At 38.9% G+C, this 15137-nt stretch overlaps 1 protein-coding gene across 1 annotated transcript in view; it reads left to right on the plus strand.

The window, feature by feature from the left end:
• Positions 1-15137, plus strand: part of LOXHD1 (lipoxygenase homology PLAT domains 1) — a 149029-nt gene that overhangs the window by 36354 nt on the left and 97538 nt on the right. The window contains exons 5-7 of the mRNA XM_069467841.1: positions 90-188; positions 7427-7575; positions 14097-14220. Coding sequence (XP_069323942.1) covers positions 90-188; positions 7427-7575; positions 14097-14220 — 372 coding nt within the window. The remainder of the gene's footprint in view (positions 1-89; positions 189-7426; positions 7576-14096; positions 14221-15137) is intronic.

Genomic DNA, 15137 nt, shown 5'->3' on the forward strand with positions numbered 1-15137 from the left:
AGTGGATGGTTTGGTAGCCACTTTGAGACCTCTGTTCTTCTCTTCTCAGGATCCTAATGAATTAAGGCTTTCTCTGTCCTTGTTCTCAGGTAACAAATATGAAGTCAAGGTATACACTGGTGATGTAATTGGTGCAGGGACAGATGCTGATGTCGTCATCAATATCTTTGGAGAGTACGGAGACACAGGTAATGGGTTCGAATCCTTCTTTTATAAGCCATGCCTTAGGACTACACTGTTTCCCACAATCCTGGCTGAGGAAGGGAGCTCGAGCCCTCTTTGGGTTCCTTTGTTGAGACTCTCTCTTCTTGTGATGTGGTTTGTCATGGCCTGTCCTGGGCGGCAGGGTGTCCTTTTGTGTTATAAAATTTATGTGTGTGATGTGTTTTCAGAATAAAGTATGTCCAGTTTTGAGTTAATTCAAAGTGTCCTGTGTCCTAGACCACGAATACTCCCAAGCCCTACCTCTCCGGGGAACCCAGTCTCACTCTCTTTCCATCCCTAAGCTCCATGCACATGTTGAATTATACTTTGGGATGTGGCTAGGCATGGCCTGATTCCGTGCAGTGGTCTGGGCAGACCTGAATGGGACTGGGGCTGGGAATAGAACTGGACTTGGCCTCACAGGGGAAGCAGGAATTGAGGGCACAGACACAGGCGCAGGTGTTGGGAGGAAGTTCAGGTCAGAACTGAGACAGGTGGTTTTCTCCTGCTTCTGCCAATTTAACAGGATACCATAGGATTCAGAAAAGCTGCATAGACGTGTGAATTTTGGACACAATATATGAAAGAATTCAAAATGCATTTCTGAGCTTATAAGGAAAAAAAGAGAAATCTCCAGGTGCCAGAAATGAAGAGGGAACTCAAAACCAAAGTGTTAACTGTGAATTGATGTTGTGGCTCCTGGAAGAAGAGAGCTTTCATGCTCAACAATCTAGAGGATGGGCTTTCATACCCATTTGGGGTCAGAAAATGAGACCTTGGCCCAGCATGTGGCAAGAGATTTGAAATTAAAACTGCACATAATGCCAGGAGCCCTGAAGGTTCATAGGAACATCTTCCATGAAAAAATAGACCAGGAAAAAAAATTGCTCATCAGTAAAGTAAACCTATCTTGGCAAGAACTCTAGGTTTAAAAAATTTGCTGAGAAACTGATACCTTAGGCCTGCACTGCATGTGGGCTGGAGGTCTGATTTTATACTCCAAGTGTGATTTGGAAACCCCTCTCCCCTAAGTACAGAAAATTGGTTCCATGCCAGTAATACCCTTGGATATTTGGCAGACGCATTTGCAAGACTGCATGAAATTCCTACAGATAAAGCACTGAAGATGAGTTCACTTTCCAAAACTACAAAACACTCAAGTACATAATCCGTCATGACTAAGCATCAATTGACACAACAAACAGTAAGATTAAGTTCTTGAGAATTTTAAAGAATGGAGAAATTTGAGAAAGGCTAAAACTTAAGTTGTTTAAACTGATTAAGCACATAAAATATATAATTGAAGGAAAAAACAAGGCATCATGAAAAATATAGCAAATTTAGAGGGAAAAAAACCCAAATAGACACACAGGAAATGCAAATATAGTTACAAAAGATAAACACTTAATGGGTGGGTTAAACAACACAATTGGGAACGGTTAAATAGAGAATTGGTGAACTGTAAGATAAATTTGAGCAAAATACTCATGTGTAGCACAGAGAGATAAAGAGTTGGAAAGTGTAAATGAGAGGTCGTGAGACTTGAAGGAGAGAACCAGAAGTTCTGACAGGTACCGAATGGGAGCTCCAGAAACAAAACGTGGAGAATGGATGAGAGGAAATAATCAAAGAGGTGATGGCTGAAACTTTTTCAGAATTGGGCGAAGATATGAATCTTCAGATTAAAGTAGCAAAACCAGTCATTGAATAGGGTAAATAAAAAATCCACATTTAGATGCATTGTAGTGAAACTAAAGACAAAGAGAAAGATCTTAAAAGGAAGCAGGTTTGTCAGATTACCTTCTGGAAAAACACTTCTATTGATAGTAAATTCCTGTCAGCAACCAATAAATAGAGGTCATAAATCCATGCAATAATATTTTCAATGTTCCGAGCAAGAATGTATATCTTCCTATATTCCTACACCAGTTAGGTTATTCAGAGTGAGGGAAAAATTTACAAATTTCTATGCAAACAAGGAGAAATAGAGTTTACCATTCATAGCTCTATGCTTAAACAGCCATTAGAGGATATATTTTAAGAAAAAGGAAATCGTACACAGAAGAAAGGAGTGAGACACAAGAAACAAAGGTGAGGAAAAAATTGATAACTATGTAACAAAGCTAAGCAAGCATTAACTGCAAAACAATAGTAATAATTACTGATGTCAGGGCATGAGAAAATGTGGACCCCAAACACTTAAAGTCAATAATGTTTGAGAATGAAACAGGATGATAAGAGTTGAAATATAGTAAAGTTCTTGGTCCGTGCCCATCTCCACACTCCCAGAAGAGTAGAGGTAATGATTAACTGTACCCTTTAATAAGTCAAGTATGTATATTAAAATTTTAAAAGTAATCACCATACAATAGAAATGTATAACTTCTAAACCAACAGAAGGAGTGAAAAAAAAAATAAAGAATCCAATAGAAGGCAGGAAATGAGCATAGAGAAGCAAAGAAAAAGCATGGCTAATAGCAAAGAGTAAGATAAATGTATCAATCACAATAAATAGAATAAACTAAAATATCATCAGTAAAAAGATAGTCTCATCTTAGATGAAAAGAAAAAAAATCTAGCTTAAATACAATATATGATACAGAAAGTCTGAGAATAAATAGCATGGAATAAAGTATACCAGGAAAATATCAACAGTGGGGAAAAATCTGGCATAGCTATATTAATGTCTGGCAAATTAAGCTGAAAGGCAAACCACTTTGTTAGAAATAAAAGTATATTAGACAATGACAAAAAGAATAATGTAATAATTTTAAACTTGTATAAATTTGACAACATATTCTCAAAATATGTGAAGCAAAACATTCACAAAATTCTTGGAGAAACTTGACAAGGACATAATCATAGTGGGAGATTTTAATACAATACTCTTAATAATTGATAAGTCAAATTGATAAGTCAAACTAAATAAAAATTTAGTATGAATGGAGCAGATTTTAACTACATAGTTAATAAGCTTGATCTAATGAAAGTACATAGATTACTGCATCCAATTTGTAAAGAATACACATTCTTATCGAACACATAATGACCACATACTAAACCACAAAGCAAGTCTTAACAAACATAAATGAATCAAATGAATCAAATGACAGAGACAATATGCTTTGATCATAAGGCAATAAAATTAGAAGAAACTCCAACAAATAACCTCATTTAGAAATTAAAAAGTACATTTCTAAGTAATTAATCAATTAAGGAAGAAACTATAAGGTGAATAATCTGGTAGCACATGTTATGTCATCACCACCACCGCCACCACCACTTACCACCACTTAGGGCAGAATTTTTTTGAGGAAACTGACAGAGACAGGAGCAATAGCAAGTATGCAGATTGCTGTTACCCATCACATACTTGGTCATTCCACAAGGACCTTGCATGGCAAGACCTCAGACCTGGGAGAGGGACGTTGGTTCTTGGGCTGTGAAGTCTTTAAGCTACATCACTGGAGAAGCATTAGCCTCTTTCCTGGGGCTGGGGTCCAATAGCAATATGACATGGGAGAATCTTGGCCTCCCGTCGTCTTCTGCCATATCAGCATTCATGCTGGGGGGAGCACAAGGCTCTCCCCAGGCATGGCAAAGAGGCTGGGATCCAAGCCTTGTGATTGTCACTACAGGATGTAGCCTGCTCTTTCACCTCAGCATCTCCAAAGGATGGATTGTCTTAAGAATTTGCTGTAGCCAGTTTCCAAGGAGACCTGTGATCATTAAGGAAATTAGAGCAGTAATTAAAATTCATACATTACATTAAACCCAGAAGATTATTCAGGCAAAATCTACCAAATAGATTGACAGTTAAGAAACTGTTGTTAATCTCCGTTATATACAAATTGTTTTAAAGAATAGGGAAAGAGGCAATGTGCCCTAGTTCATTTTATGATTTTTGATACCAAAATTAGGCAGATAAATTAAGAGAAAGAAATATACAGATTAATCTCATTTATGAACAAAGACCCCAAAATCCTAAATAAAATATTAACAAACCAAATTCATAAACATATAGATAAATGATACATAATTTCTACTCTGTAAGGTTTATTCCAGGGACTCAAGGACAATTTAACATTAGTCAACTAATTCATATAATTTATCACAGTAACAGATTAAAGAGAACACACAGAATTATCTTGATAGATGCAGGAAAATGTGCACTCATGACTTTAGAAAAAAACATAGAAAACTAGAAATAGAGAGAAAACTTCTTGAAAAGGATAAGGTTATTTACCAAAATGTGGGCAAATATCATGCTTAATTTTGAAAACTTGAAAGTACTCCCTTTAAAGCCAGGAACAAAAGAAATATTCTAACTAAACATTATTTCTATTCATCACAGTGCTGAAGGTCCTAAGGCAGAAAAAAAAACAAAAACAAAAACAAAAAAAGGACAAGAAAAAGAAATAAAAGCTATAATGGTTGAAAATGAAGAAACAAATGTTCATTTTAATAAAAAATAATGAGCATCTACAAAACCCAGGAGAATTTACCAATCATTAGAACCAAGAGGAGAGAATGTTTAATAAAGGTGCTGGATACAATATTAATATACAAAAATTAATAAAAATAAGCATTCCAAACATTAAAAAATATACTATCTACATTATCAATTATAAGGTGACTAAGAACAATTATAAAAATATTCTGAAAAAATATAAATTTTTTGTTGACTAATATACAAGAATATGTAAATCATGGATGAGAAAAGACTCAAATTCATTAAAATGTCAAAATTTCCTGGGTTGTTCCATAAGTGCAATACCTCACAACCTCAACTATTGTTAAAATTCCCTACAAAACCATAAAGGGCTAAATATTGCCAAGATGATTTTGAATAATGAAAATAATTAATAATGTGGAAATATTTACCCTGCCAGATTTTAAGACATTATAGATCTCTAAAAACACAAACAGTGTGATACTGGTAGAAAGATAAACAAAACAGAGCAAGGGAACAGAGTGAATAGTCTAGAAACACATGTAGAAATGGCATTATAGATCAGAGGGAAAAGATGACATGTTCAATTACTGGTGTTGGAATAATTGTCTAACCATATGAAAAAAGATAAAATTAGATCCCTACCTTTCACCATGCACAAAAATAAATTTCAGATGGGCTAAATACTTAAATGTAAAAAAGCAAAACAATAAACATTTTATAAGAAAGTTTAAAGGATTATCTTTTTGATCTCAATTTAGGGATGGGGTTTCTTAAACATTTCATTTGTTGAATTGGAAAGCAAAGGAAAATATTGATAAACTAAAGTCCATTAAAACGAGAAAATGTTTATATGATAAAAAAAATAGACAGAGAAAAGACAATAGAAAAATGGAATAAAAGATATGAATGGAAAAACTACAGAAGAGCAAGGCCTAAATGGCATATATTTGTGTATATATAATATATATATATAAAATATATATGAGCATATGCTCAATCTCTCCAAAGAAGTAGAAGAATGCAAATTAAAACCACAACAAAATACCATTGTACACACATTGAATAAAAATTTAAAAATATATATGTTAATGATGCTTGTGGGTGATGGGAAACCTCATACACTCCTGGTGGTGATTAACGTAGTACAACCAGAGGGCAATTTTGCAACACCTAACGAACTGAAGGTGAGCACACCCCAGGGCCCAGAAACTCTGCTTGCAGGTGTCTGCTCAGAGCAGTTCTTATGAATGTGCAGCAGGAGAAAGGTACAAAAGAGTCCATTTCAGTGCTATTTGCAATAGCAAAAAAATTAGAAACAACTTAAATGTCCATCAGTGGAAGAATGTATAGACAATAGTGTTTTCTTCATTCAGTGACTATCATACAGTGGTCAGATGAATGAACTAAAGTTACTAGCATCCACAGAGTAATCTCAAAAGCATCATAGTCACTGAAAAAAAGCAAGTTGCACAAGGCTATGTGATGATAACAGGAACAGTAGTGACCACCCCAGCAGCAATGACACTGTCACAGTGCCTGTCATGCTCCGGGTGCCGTCCTAAGTGCTGTGTGTATTAATTCAGTCACTGTCACAGTAATCCCTAGGAGGTGGGCACTGTTTTCATCCCCGTTGTACAGATGAAGAACTTGAGGTAGAGAGATGTGCACTATGATAACATTACGTTAAATTCTAAAACATACAAAAGTAGTATATCTTCTTTATAGACGCATACATATGCAAACAAAAATTCATGGGCATGATACACACCCAGTTGAGGATAGTGTTTATTTTGGGAAGGAATCAGAAGGGAAGAGATGAACTGTGAGGCCTTAGGCATATCTGTCGTGTTTCATTTCCTTAAGAAACGAGAAAGGTCTGAAGCAAACTAGATAAAATCTTATTATCTATTATACCTCTTAAATCTGGAGGGCGGGTACATGAATGCCCTATATTATTTTCTATTACTTTGTATATGTTTGAACTGCCATAATTTAAAATTTTTTAAAATTTAAGGCATTACATTTTAAAAAAGAAAGAACACAGGATGGTTTAAGCAAAAAGTTGTTGCTTCAACAGGGATTGTAAGGGTTAATTTGACTTGTAGACACATAAAAATGGAAAACTGAAAAGCAGAAAGAGCAGGTTAGAATTTGAGTCCTAATTATGTGCATATAACCTGTGTGACTTTGGCATGTTATTTAACTTCTCTAAGTCTCTGTTTCTTCCTTTGGAAGACAGAGTTAATAATGCCTCCTTCTTGAATTGTGGCAAAGAATAAGGAAGGGGGAAAAAAAAAACAAACTATGTTAAGCAACCAGCAGCATCTGATAATGGTTACCTTCACTGTTTTGCAGAAAAGGAGTCAGGTCTAAGGAAGTCTGTGGGCTGATGTCAAGGTCTCAGCCACAGCCCCTATACCAACTATGACAGTTAAGTTCCAGTTGAGGACAAGCAGCTGGCATGGCAAGGCAGGGCCTCGGGTCTATGGATGGGGGTACAAATCAGTTTATTAGGATGGAGACCCCACACTAAGGCAAAAAAATCAGAAGCCCAGTGATAGGACCTGGACACAAGCCACACACGAGGCAAACCTCTGCCTTGCCCAGAGGCTGGAGGGATGTGAGGAGCCCTTAGATCCCAGGAGGAAGCCGCCCTTGTTGACTTTGGAAGAGCGTCTTTCAGTGGGTGGACCGCGAAGGCTTGGAGTTGGTTCTTTCTTCTCTTCTGGTCTTCTTTGTAATTCCCTTGCATGTCTGTGCACACAGGAGAGCGTAGGCTGGAAAATGAAAAGGACAACTTTGAAAAGGGAGCTGAAGACAAGTTCATGCTGGATGCCCCGGATCTGGGACAGCTGATGAAGATCAATATTGGCCACAACAACAAGGGCAGTTCTGCAGGCTGGTTCCTGGCCAAGGTGCGTTCAGCTGCTTGTCTATGGTTTCTATGCCCCAAGAGGGGGATTCTGGCTCTTCAGAGGGTTGTATCGCAGCCCCAACTTTCCCCTCTAGGTCTGTCTGCATCCACTCTCCTGCCTAAGCCGGCAGGCCAACCATGCTGCCCTCCTCATGTCTCCAAGACTTGGCCCTTCCTAGAAAGCCCAGCTCTCTCATCCAAACCCAGCCAGGGCCTCATTATCCTACAAGGCTCTGCCATGAAGCCTTCCCTGACTCCAGCCCACCAGAACCCCTCCTTCCCATGAAAGCTCATTACCCTGCTCACTTACAGCATTCACTGGACCCAAATCCTATGCTTTCTTGTAACTTACTTAGCTCAGGCTGTCACTTTGTACCCTAAATTTCTGGATCTCAGGTCCCTTACAGTTTCATCCATCCAGGACAACGTTAAGAATTAAGAAGAAAGCAAAAAGGCTTCTGAGCAGCTAAGATGTATCTAGTTTAACGTTCACGAGGAAAGCTCCTGCCCCGGCTCTATCTTGCCCTGCCCTGGTTTTGAAACAAGCTGCCTCAGAGTCTAGGGCGTACATACAATCCCTCTAGCAAACTTGCTACCTGTAACTGTAACCCTAGAGTAGAAAATTAGAAGGGGAAAGAGGCACTGTGTTAGGTAGGGTTACCGAGAACAGTAAGCGGGAGTCAGAGAAGATATAAAATGCCAAAAGAATATTAAAAATTCACAGAAATCTGCAGTCGTTTACAAAACAGGCTGCCAGCCCTTTGCACGTGTTTCCTTCGGTTATTACAACATCAATGTATTTCAGCTCATCACAGAATGATGGGAAAAGGTTAATATGTTACATATTTTTGAAAAATATTTTGAAAAAGATCTTACTGCTTAAAACAGAAAACTCTCAGATTTATAACAATTGGACTAGAAAGAATGAGGCTGTTTGATAGTTAAGGTTTTGTTATTGCTTAACGTCATTTATCTTCTTGCACAGCCAGTTAGGAATGTATTTGGCTGCAAGTGTCAGAAAATTAAAGTGTGATGTTAAATGACTAGGGACTTATTCTTTCATCTCACAGGAAATACAGACATGGTCAGCTCAGGGCTGGTGTGGCTGCTTTCTGAGGAACCTGCTCTCTCACTGTGTCACCAAGTACATGTGGCTTTCATCCTCCAACTTGTTGCCTCATAATCACATGATAGCTGCTAACTCTCAGGCACCTTATCTGTGTTCCAGACAGGAAGAGAGAGAAAGACAAAGGGGATAAAGGCTTTGACAAAGGGGATAAAAAGGTTTTTTTTCTGTTAGGTCTTGCCTTATTTTGAAAGAGCCCTCCCTGGAACTTCTGGCTATGTTTCATTGGCCAGAAATGTGTTACGTGGCTACCTAGGTGCATTGGAAACTGGGAAAGCAAGCAGTTAGCTTTCTGGCTTTTGTAATAGAAGTAGACCAAAAAGGAGGGTGTTGAGTGAGCATCCTAGAGTGTCTGCCACTCTTTTTTCCATAACTAGCCTGAAAGTCCTTGAGGGCACCTCCCTGGTTGTTGGACTGGGCATTTAATCAATGGAGCAAGGAATGGCTAATGTTCCTTTGGAAAGGAAGGGCTTGACAGGTCCCAAGAGCAGCAAACCTGGTGCTGAACAGGGTACCAGAAGGCTAAGGGGAACTGCTGCTTGGATTGAGGAAGAAATGGAGCAGGAGCCCAGAATACAAACAACCAATACACAGACAGAAGTGTGTTTTCAGGGTGGTTTTCTATTCAATTTGGCAGAGGAAGGAGAAGAGCCAGGTGCATTATATGACTTCAGCCAGGATAGGGCATGGAGCAAGTACCTTGAGATCCAGTCCCTTTATCCTGAAAAATAAGATGGTGTGAGTGAACACACAAGTTTAGAGCTGCAAAGAGCAAACAGTTGCACCCTCTTGAGCTCAGGTTCCTTCTTGGTCACATGGGTTCATTCACTCACTGTGCTCTCATGAAGGAGGCAGGTTCACGTGTCAAGACATATTCCTTTTTGCCTTCATGCTTAAAGGGCAGCTTGGCAAGGTGTGAGATCTATGGGGGAGAATACTTTTTTCCTTTAAAACTCGGTAGATCTTATTCCACTGAATTCTGAAATTTGATATTGAGGCCAAGCAGACTTTTGTTTCTTTCTGGGTAACCTAATTTTTTTTCTGCCAGGATGCTTGCAAGATTTTTTTCCCTTTATATTTATAATTCAAAAGTCTTGCCAGACAGCATCTAGAAGTGCAGCCTATGTTAGTTCATCCTCCCTACATTTCTCCCTCTCTTTCTCCCTTCCTTCCTTCCTTTCTTTTGTGTTTGTTTTTAATTTCTCTGGAACATGGTAGGTCTTTTCTGTCTGATGGGTAGGATATTTGTTTATTTGTTTATAGTTAGTTAATAGATCAGAAAAGAGATTTCCTATGATGTACTAGATTCTTGCTTGGAGGGCATTTGTTCCGGTCTTTTCCTCAGGAACACCAATTATCCAGCTATTGGATTTCCATTCTCTGTCTTCCAAAACTCTCAGTTTTACTTTTACTCCTGTAAACTAAAAACAAAATCCTCAGATACCCAACTGACTGAACAGATCCACTCTTGACCAAGGGGACCCCAGAGAAACCTTAAAAACTGAGTTCCCATCCATTACAGGATAGGAGGTCAGACACGCCTCGTTATACCCCCTCCCTTTGGGTTTTGGACACAACTGACCAGCATTAATGTTAAAATAGTTGTCATAAAACTGACAGAATGGACTCCTTTGTGGCAACAAGATATCAAATTATAAACAGGACCTAAGGCCATGCCAGGAAAGGGTTCAGTCATGTACCCCCTATACTTAAAGGATGAAGTGTGTTCTAACGGCCTGGGGAAGGTCTCATGATTTGTGGTTTACAACTTGTTCCTGAGTAAAGAATCTTATTGTGACTCCCTCAAATCTTTTTTTTTGTCCTTCTTCACTCCTCAGGGAGTAATGAGTCTCTCAAATATTACTGTGAGTTCCTCAAATTGTTGATATACTGATTCATACATAACCTAGTGACACTGAAAAGGATAGTCATTTGTTCTGAATCATGAAGTTTTACTGATTCTCTTGTGTGTAAAATATTTTAGCCTGTATGTTGTCATCTGTAGCCAATGACTATAACCTCTGTATTGTACCCTCCAATGAAAAAAGACAACTCTGATATGAGGAGTCCCCCTCCCTTTTCGTAAACTTTCTTATAAAAGTATTTCAACTTATAACAGACTTTGGAACACACTTAACTTTGTTGATGTGTTTTTCTGGGTCTATCCTCAAATTTGGCTTTCCATAAACTTTCATCAAATTATTTCTGCCTCAACAGCCTTAATTTCAGTTGACACTCTTTTTTTATCTCTATTTTCTTCGCATTCCTTGAGAACTTATCAAATCCCCACCCCTACATCGATTTGCTTTTTCATGCTATGAGTTTCATTCCTTTTTCCTGTCAATGTGCATTTCAGTTATGTATGTGTTTAATTATTTTTTTCTTCTTACAAAAGTAATCTATGCTCATTGTAAAAAGTTTAGAAAATATAAATAAACAGGCCGGGCGCGGTGGCTCACGCCTGTAATCCTAGCACTCTGGGAGGCCGAGGCGGGTGGATCGCTCGAGGTCAGGAGTTCGAGACCAGCCTGAGCAAGAGTGAGACCCCGTCTCTACTAAAAATAGAAAGAAATTATATGGACAACTAAAATATATATATACACAAAATTAGCCGGGCATGGTGGCGCATGCCTGTAGTCCCAGCTACTCGGGAGGCTGAGGCAGTAGGATCGCTTAAGCCCAGGAGTTTGAGGTTGCTGTGAGCTAGACTGACGCCACGGCACTCACTCTAGCCCGGGCAACAGGGTGAGACTCTGTCTCCAAAAAAAAAAAAGAAAATATAAATAAACAAAAAAGATAATATAAACCACTCATAATTTCACCACCCAAACATAACCAGTTAATATTTTGATAAATATCCTCTAGTCATTTTTCTATTAATATATATGTCATTTTTTAAAAATGGGGTCATAATGAACACAATGTTTTACAAAGTGCTTTGTTTTCACTTTTAAATATAAAATGCATGTTTTCCTCATGTTATTTAAATAGAATGACATGCATATTTTACACTATAATTTTTAATGACTATAATAGTATTTCATTGTACTGCTCTACCATAACCTATTAAACCAATCTTTTTTGCTGAATGTTTCTATTTTTTCCTCAAAATTATTATTCTATATATTGTACTATTATATAATATATAAAACATATATTATGCTATACAGTTTGAATATCTCGTATTTGAAATGCTTGGAACCTGAAGCATTTCAGATTTCAGATTTTTTTGGATTTTGGAATGTTTGCATATACATAATGAGAAATCTTGGAAATGGGACCCAAGTCTAAACATGAAATTTATTTATTTATGTTTCATATACACTTTATACACATAGCCTGAAGGTAATTTTATGCAATATTTTTGTGATTTTCTGCACGAAACAAAGGTTTGACTATGTTTTGACTGTGACCCATCACCTAAGGTCTGTTGTGATATTTTCCACTTGTATCATGATGTTGCCACTTAAAAAGTTTCAGATTTTAGAGCATTTCAGATTTCGAATTTTTGGATTAGGGATTCTCAACCTATATAATTGTACTATATAATATATAGTATACTATTATACTATAGATAGTGCTATTACAAACATTCTTGTACCTTATCCTTGTGTACATCCATGATTATTTCTTACAATAAATTCCTAGGAATAGGTTAAAGGACATACAGAATTGTAAGAACTTTGATGTATTTACTGTTATGTAGTTTTACTTTTCTTGATACCTTTTCTTATTTAGTTTAGTTATCTTTTAATGTCATCTTACTACCTTCTCATTAGAGAAGGGACACGATGAGATGAGGTAATATCTCATCTCATTGTAGTCCCTTCTATCCCTAAAGATGTTTATTCCTATTTCATAAAAGACTAAATCTTCTTGTATTCTATCAAGCATCCCAGTTTCCTGAACTCTTTTTCTGTGTCCTATGTTAAGTCATTTCCAGAATTTTGCTCTTCTGATTCTTTGGAATGATCTCTGTCTTTGATTCAGGAGTACTTTTCCCTAAGGCCTTAAGTTGGTGTTTTCTCTTTATCCAACTTCAAATGAGGTAGGTCCTACCCATATTTAGTGTCTGACAATAGTCAAGGTTCATTTGGCACATAGGACATATTTATTAAATCTCTCTTCTCCTTCTTCTTTCTCCTCCTCCTTCTCCTCCTCCTTCTATTTTCATCCTTACCTACTCCAGCTGGGTAATTACTGAATTCCCTTCTCATATGCGGGGCCAAGTGGAGGCTCCTAGTTCAATGCTCAGATCCCAGCTGGCACTGTCCTGGTACAGTTTTGCCCTGATGTGATGGTTTCTTTTCTTATTCCAACTGCCAGGTCTTTCATGCAGGTTGGTGGCATGTTAGTTAAGAGATACGCTCCTAAAAATCTACATAATTTGAAATTCACTTAATTTGAGACAGAATTCCCTGTGGGAATAATGTAAAGCAGAAGGCTGTGCAGTTCGAGTATATATGGTGACAACCATTAAAGTGTATTTTTGCTCTAATGCTTTTTGGTTTTTACTGTATTGTCTCCAATATTTTACAAAGCTACCAGGTGCTTGTGTGGTCTTGTTAGCATTTTATCATCTTAAGGCTGTCTAAAGTGATTGATTTTTTAAAAAATAAATATTATTGTGTATATGTAAGGTATACGACCTGATGTTATGGGGTATATATGGATAGTAAAAAGGTTACCCTCTGCCTGCACAGTGCTCTGGCTGGAGGCCACGTACCAGTTAATGATCCTGCGTATCTTAGAGCGAGTTTTCAGTTGGGGCTTCCTGGCACATTTTGGGAGAGCACCTCAGCTTCTTGGGACATTCCAGAGGACACCCTTATCTCAGCCTCACTAACCTGGTTCACATGGGAGTCCCCTTGGCTTCACACACGGCCAATTCCATTCATCTCACTGTCAGTGGCTGCTGTTTCCTGACCTGATTGTCAGATCCTCGGATTCTCAGTGCCAATGTGAGGCTCACAATTCCCACTGCATGAACTCTGCTTCTTACCAATGAGGTCAGGATCCCAACCTTCAGTGTGTGAGGAAGGTGATGATCTCGTCCCAGTTTGCAAGTCCAGGCTGCCAGGTCTTGCGTTCTAGTCTCATGGGGCACATTCTGCCAAGTTTCTTCCTTCAATTTTTAAAATGATCTGCAGCAGTGGAGGGCGCAGTGGCTCAGAAATCCAAGTAGGAGGTAACTGGCAGTCATCCCTGTGTGACTCTAGGCTTTGCCAGGTTTTCCTGGACACAGATGTGTCCTTGTGATAAGCTTTCCTTGGACCACCAAGGAGATGAGATTATGTTCTTGGAGAGCACTCAGGTGATTGGAGAATCGGGTTAGATCACCAGGTGCATCCTCAGCAACGCTTACCCACATTCCTTCCCTCTCTTCTCCTTCCCAGATTGTCATTGAAGATATTGGGAACAGAAGAAAATATGACTTCCCCCTTAACCGCTGGCTGGCCTTGGATGAAGATGATGGCAAAATCCAAAGAGATATCTTAGTGGGCGGAGCTGAGACCACAGGTACATGTGAAGAAAGGGGAGGCCCAACTGGCTATTTCACTTTCCACCTGTGGGTCAGTGTTCTCACCTGTGCACTTGGAGGCCCGCGGTAAAGCAGGCTCCAGCCAGGTGTGCAGGCAGCATTGCTCTTGCTCCTGAAAACGTTCTGTTCATCTGGGCTGCAGCCAGGGCTCTGTTGATGCCAGGGAACCTGGGGCAATGCCACAGAGCAGACACTAACTGCCCAGGACAAAGGAAGTTATCAATAGGGTGAAGCCAGAATGTGAACTTGTGATAAATGTGGATGTTTAACACGAGGACATTGATTTACTCTTAACACCTCCTCCTAATGAATGTTTACTATTTGCCAGACCCTCTGTGAGGCATCTGACCCGCTTAGTGTCCTTTGCCCCTCACAACCACCCTATAATGTAGGAACTGTTATTGTTCCTGTTTCATGGATGAGGAAACTGAGGCACAGAGAAGCTAAGAGGTCTGTCCAGGGTCACACAGCTGGAAAGTAACATATCTAGGATTTTGTCTGTTTCCTAAAGCCCTACCCTGTGTGAATTCCATGGAAAACTTCCCACTCCAGGAATGGCAGATGGGGCCGTGGATGTTCTAGAAAATCGATGTTGATGTTGTGCACACTGCAGAACCTCCCGTGGCTCATCGCTGCATGAAGCCTATACTCTGTAGGATAATATGCAAATTGCTCCACAGTTGGGCTCCAGTTTATCCTATCAGCAGAGTCTTCCCACACCCTCTCGCCCACTGCACCCTCGTGCCTTCCGTTCTCCCCACACCTCGTCCACATGCCTTCTCTCTCCTGCACCCAAGCCCTGTCCTGGTTGCCTTACTCTCTCTCCCTTTATCCTTGGAACTTACTTTCTTTTCAGCCTGTAAAATCTTTTCTCTTCTTCCTCCTTCTCAAATTC

This window comes from Eulemur rufifrons, chromosome 5 (genome assembly GCF_041146395.1).
Source record: "Eulemur rufifrons isolate Redbay chromosome 5, OSU_ERuf_1, whole genome shotgun sequence".
Lineage (NCBI taxonomy): Eukaryota > Metazoa > Chordata > Mammalia > Primates > Lemuridae > Eulemur > Eulemur rufifrons.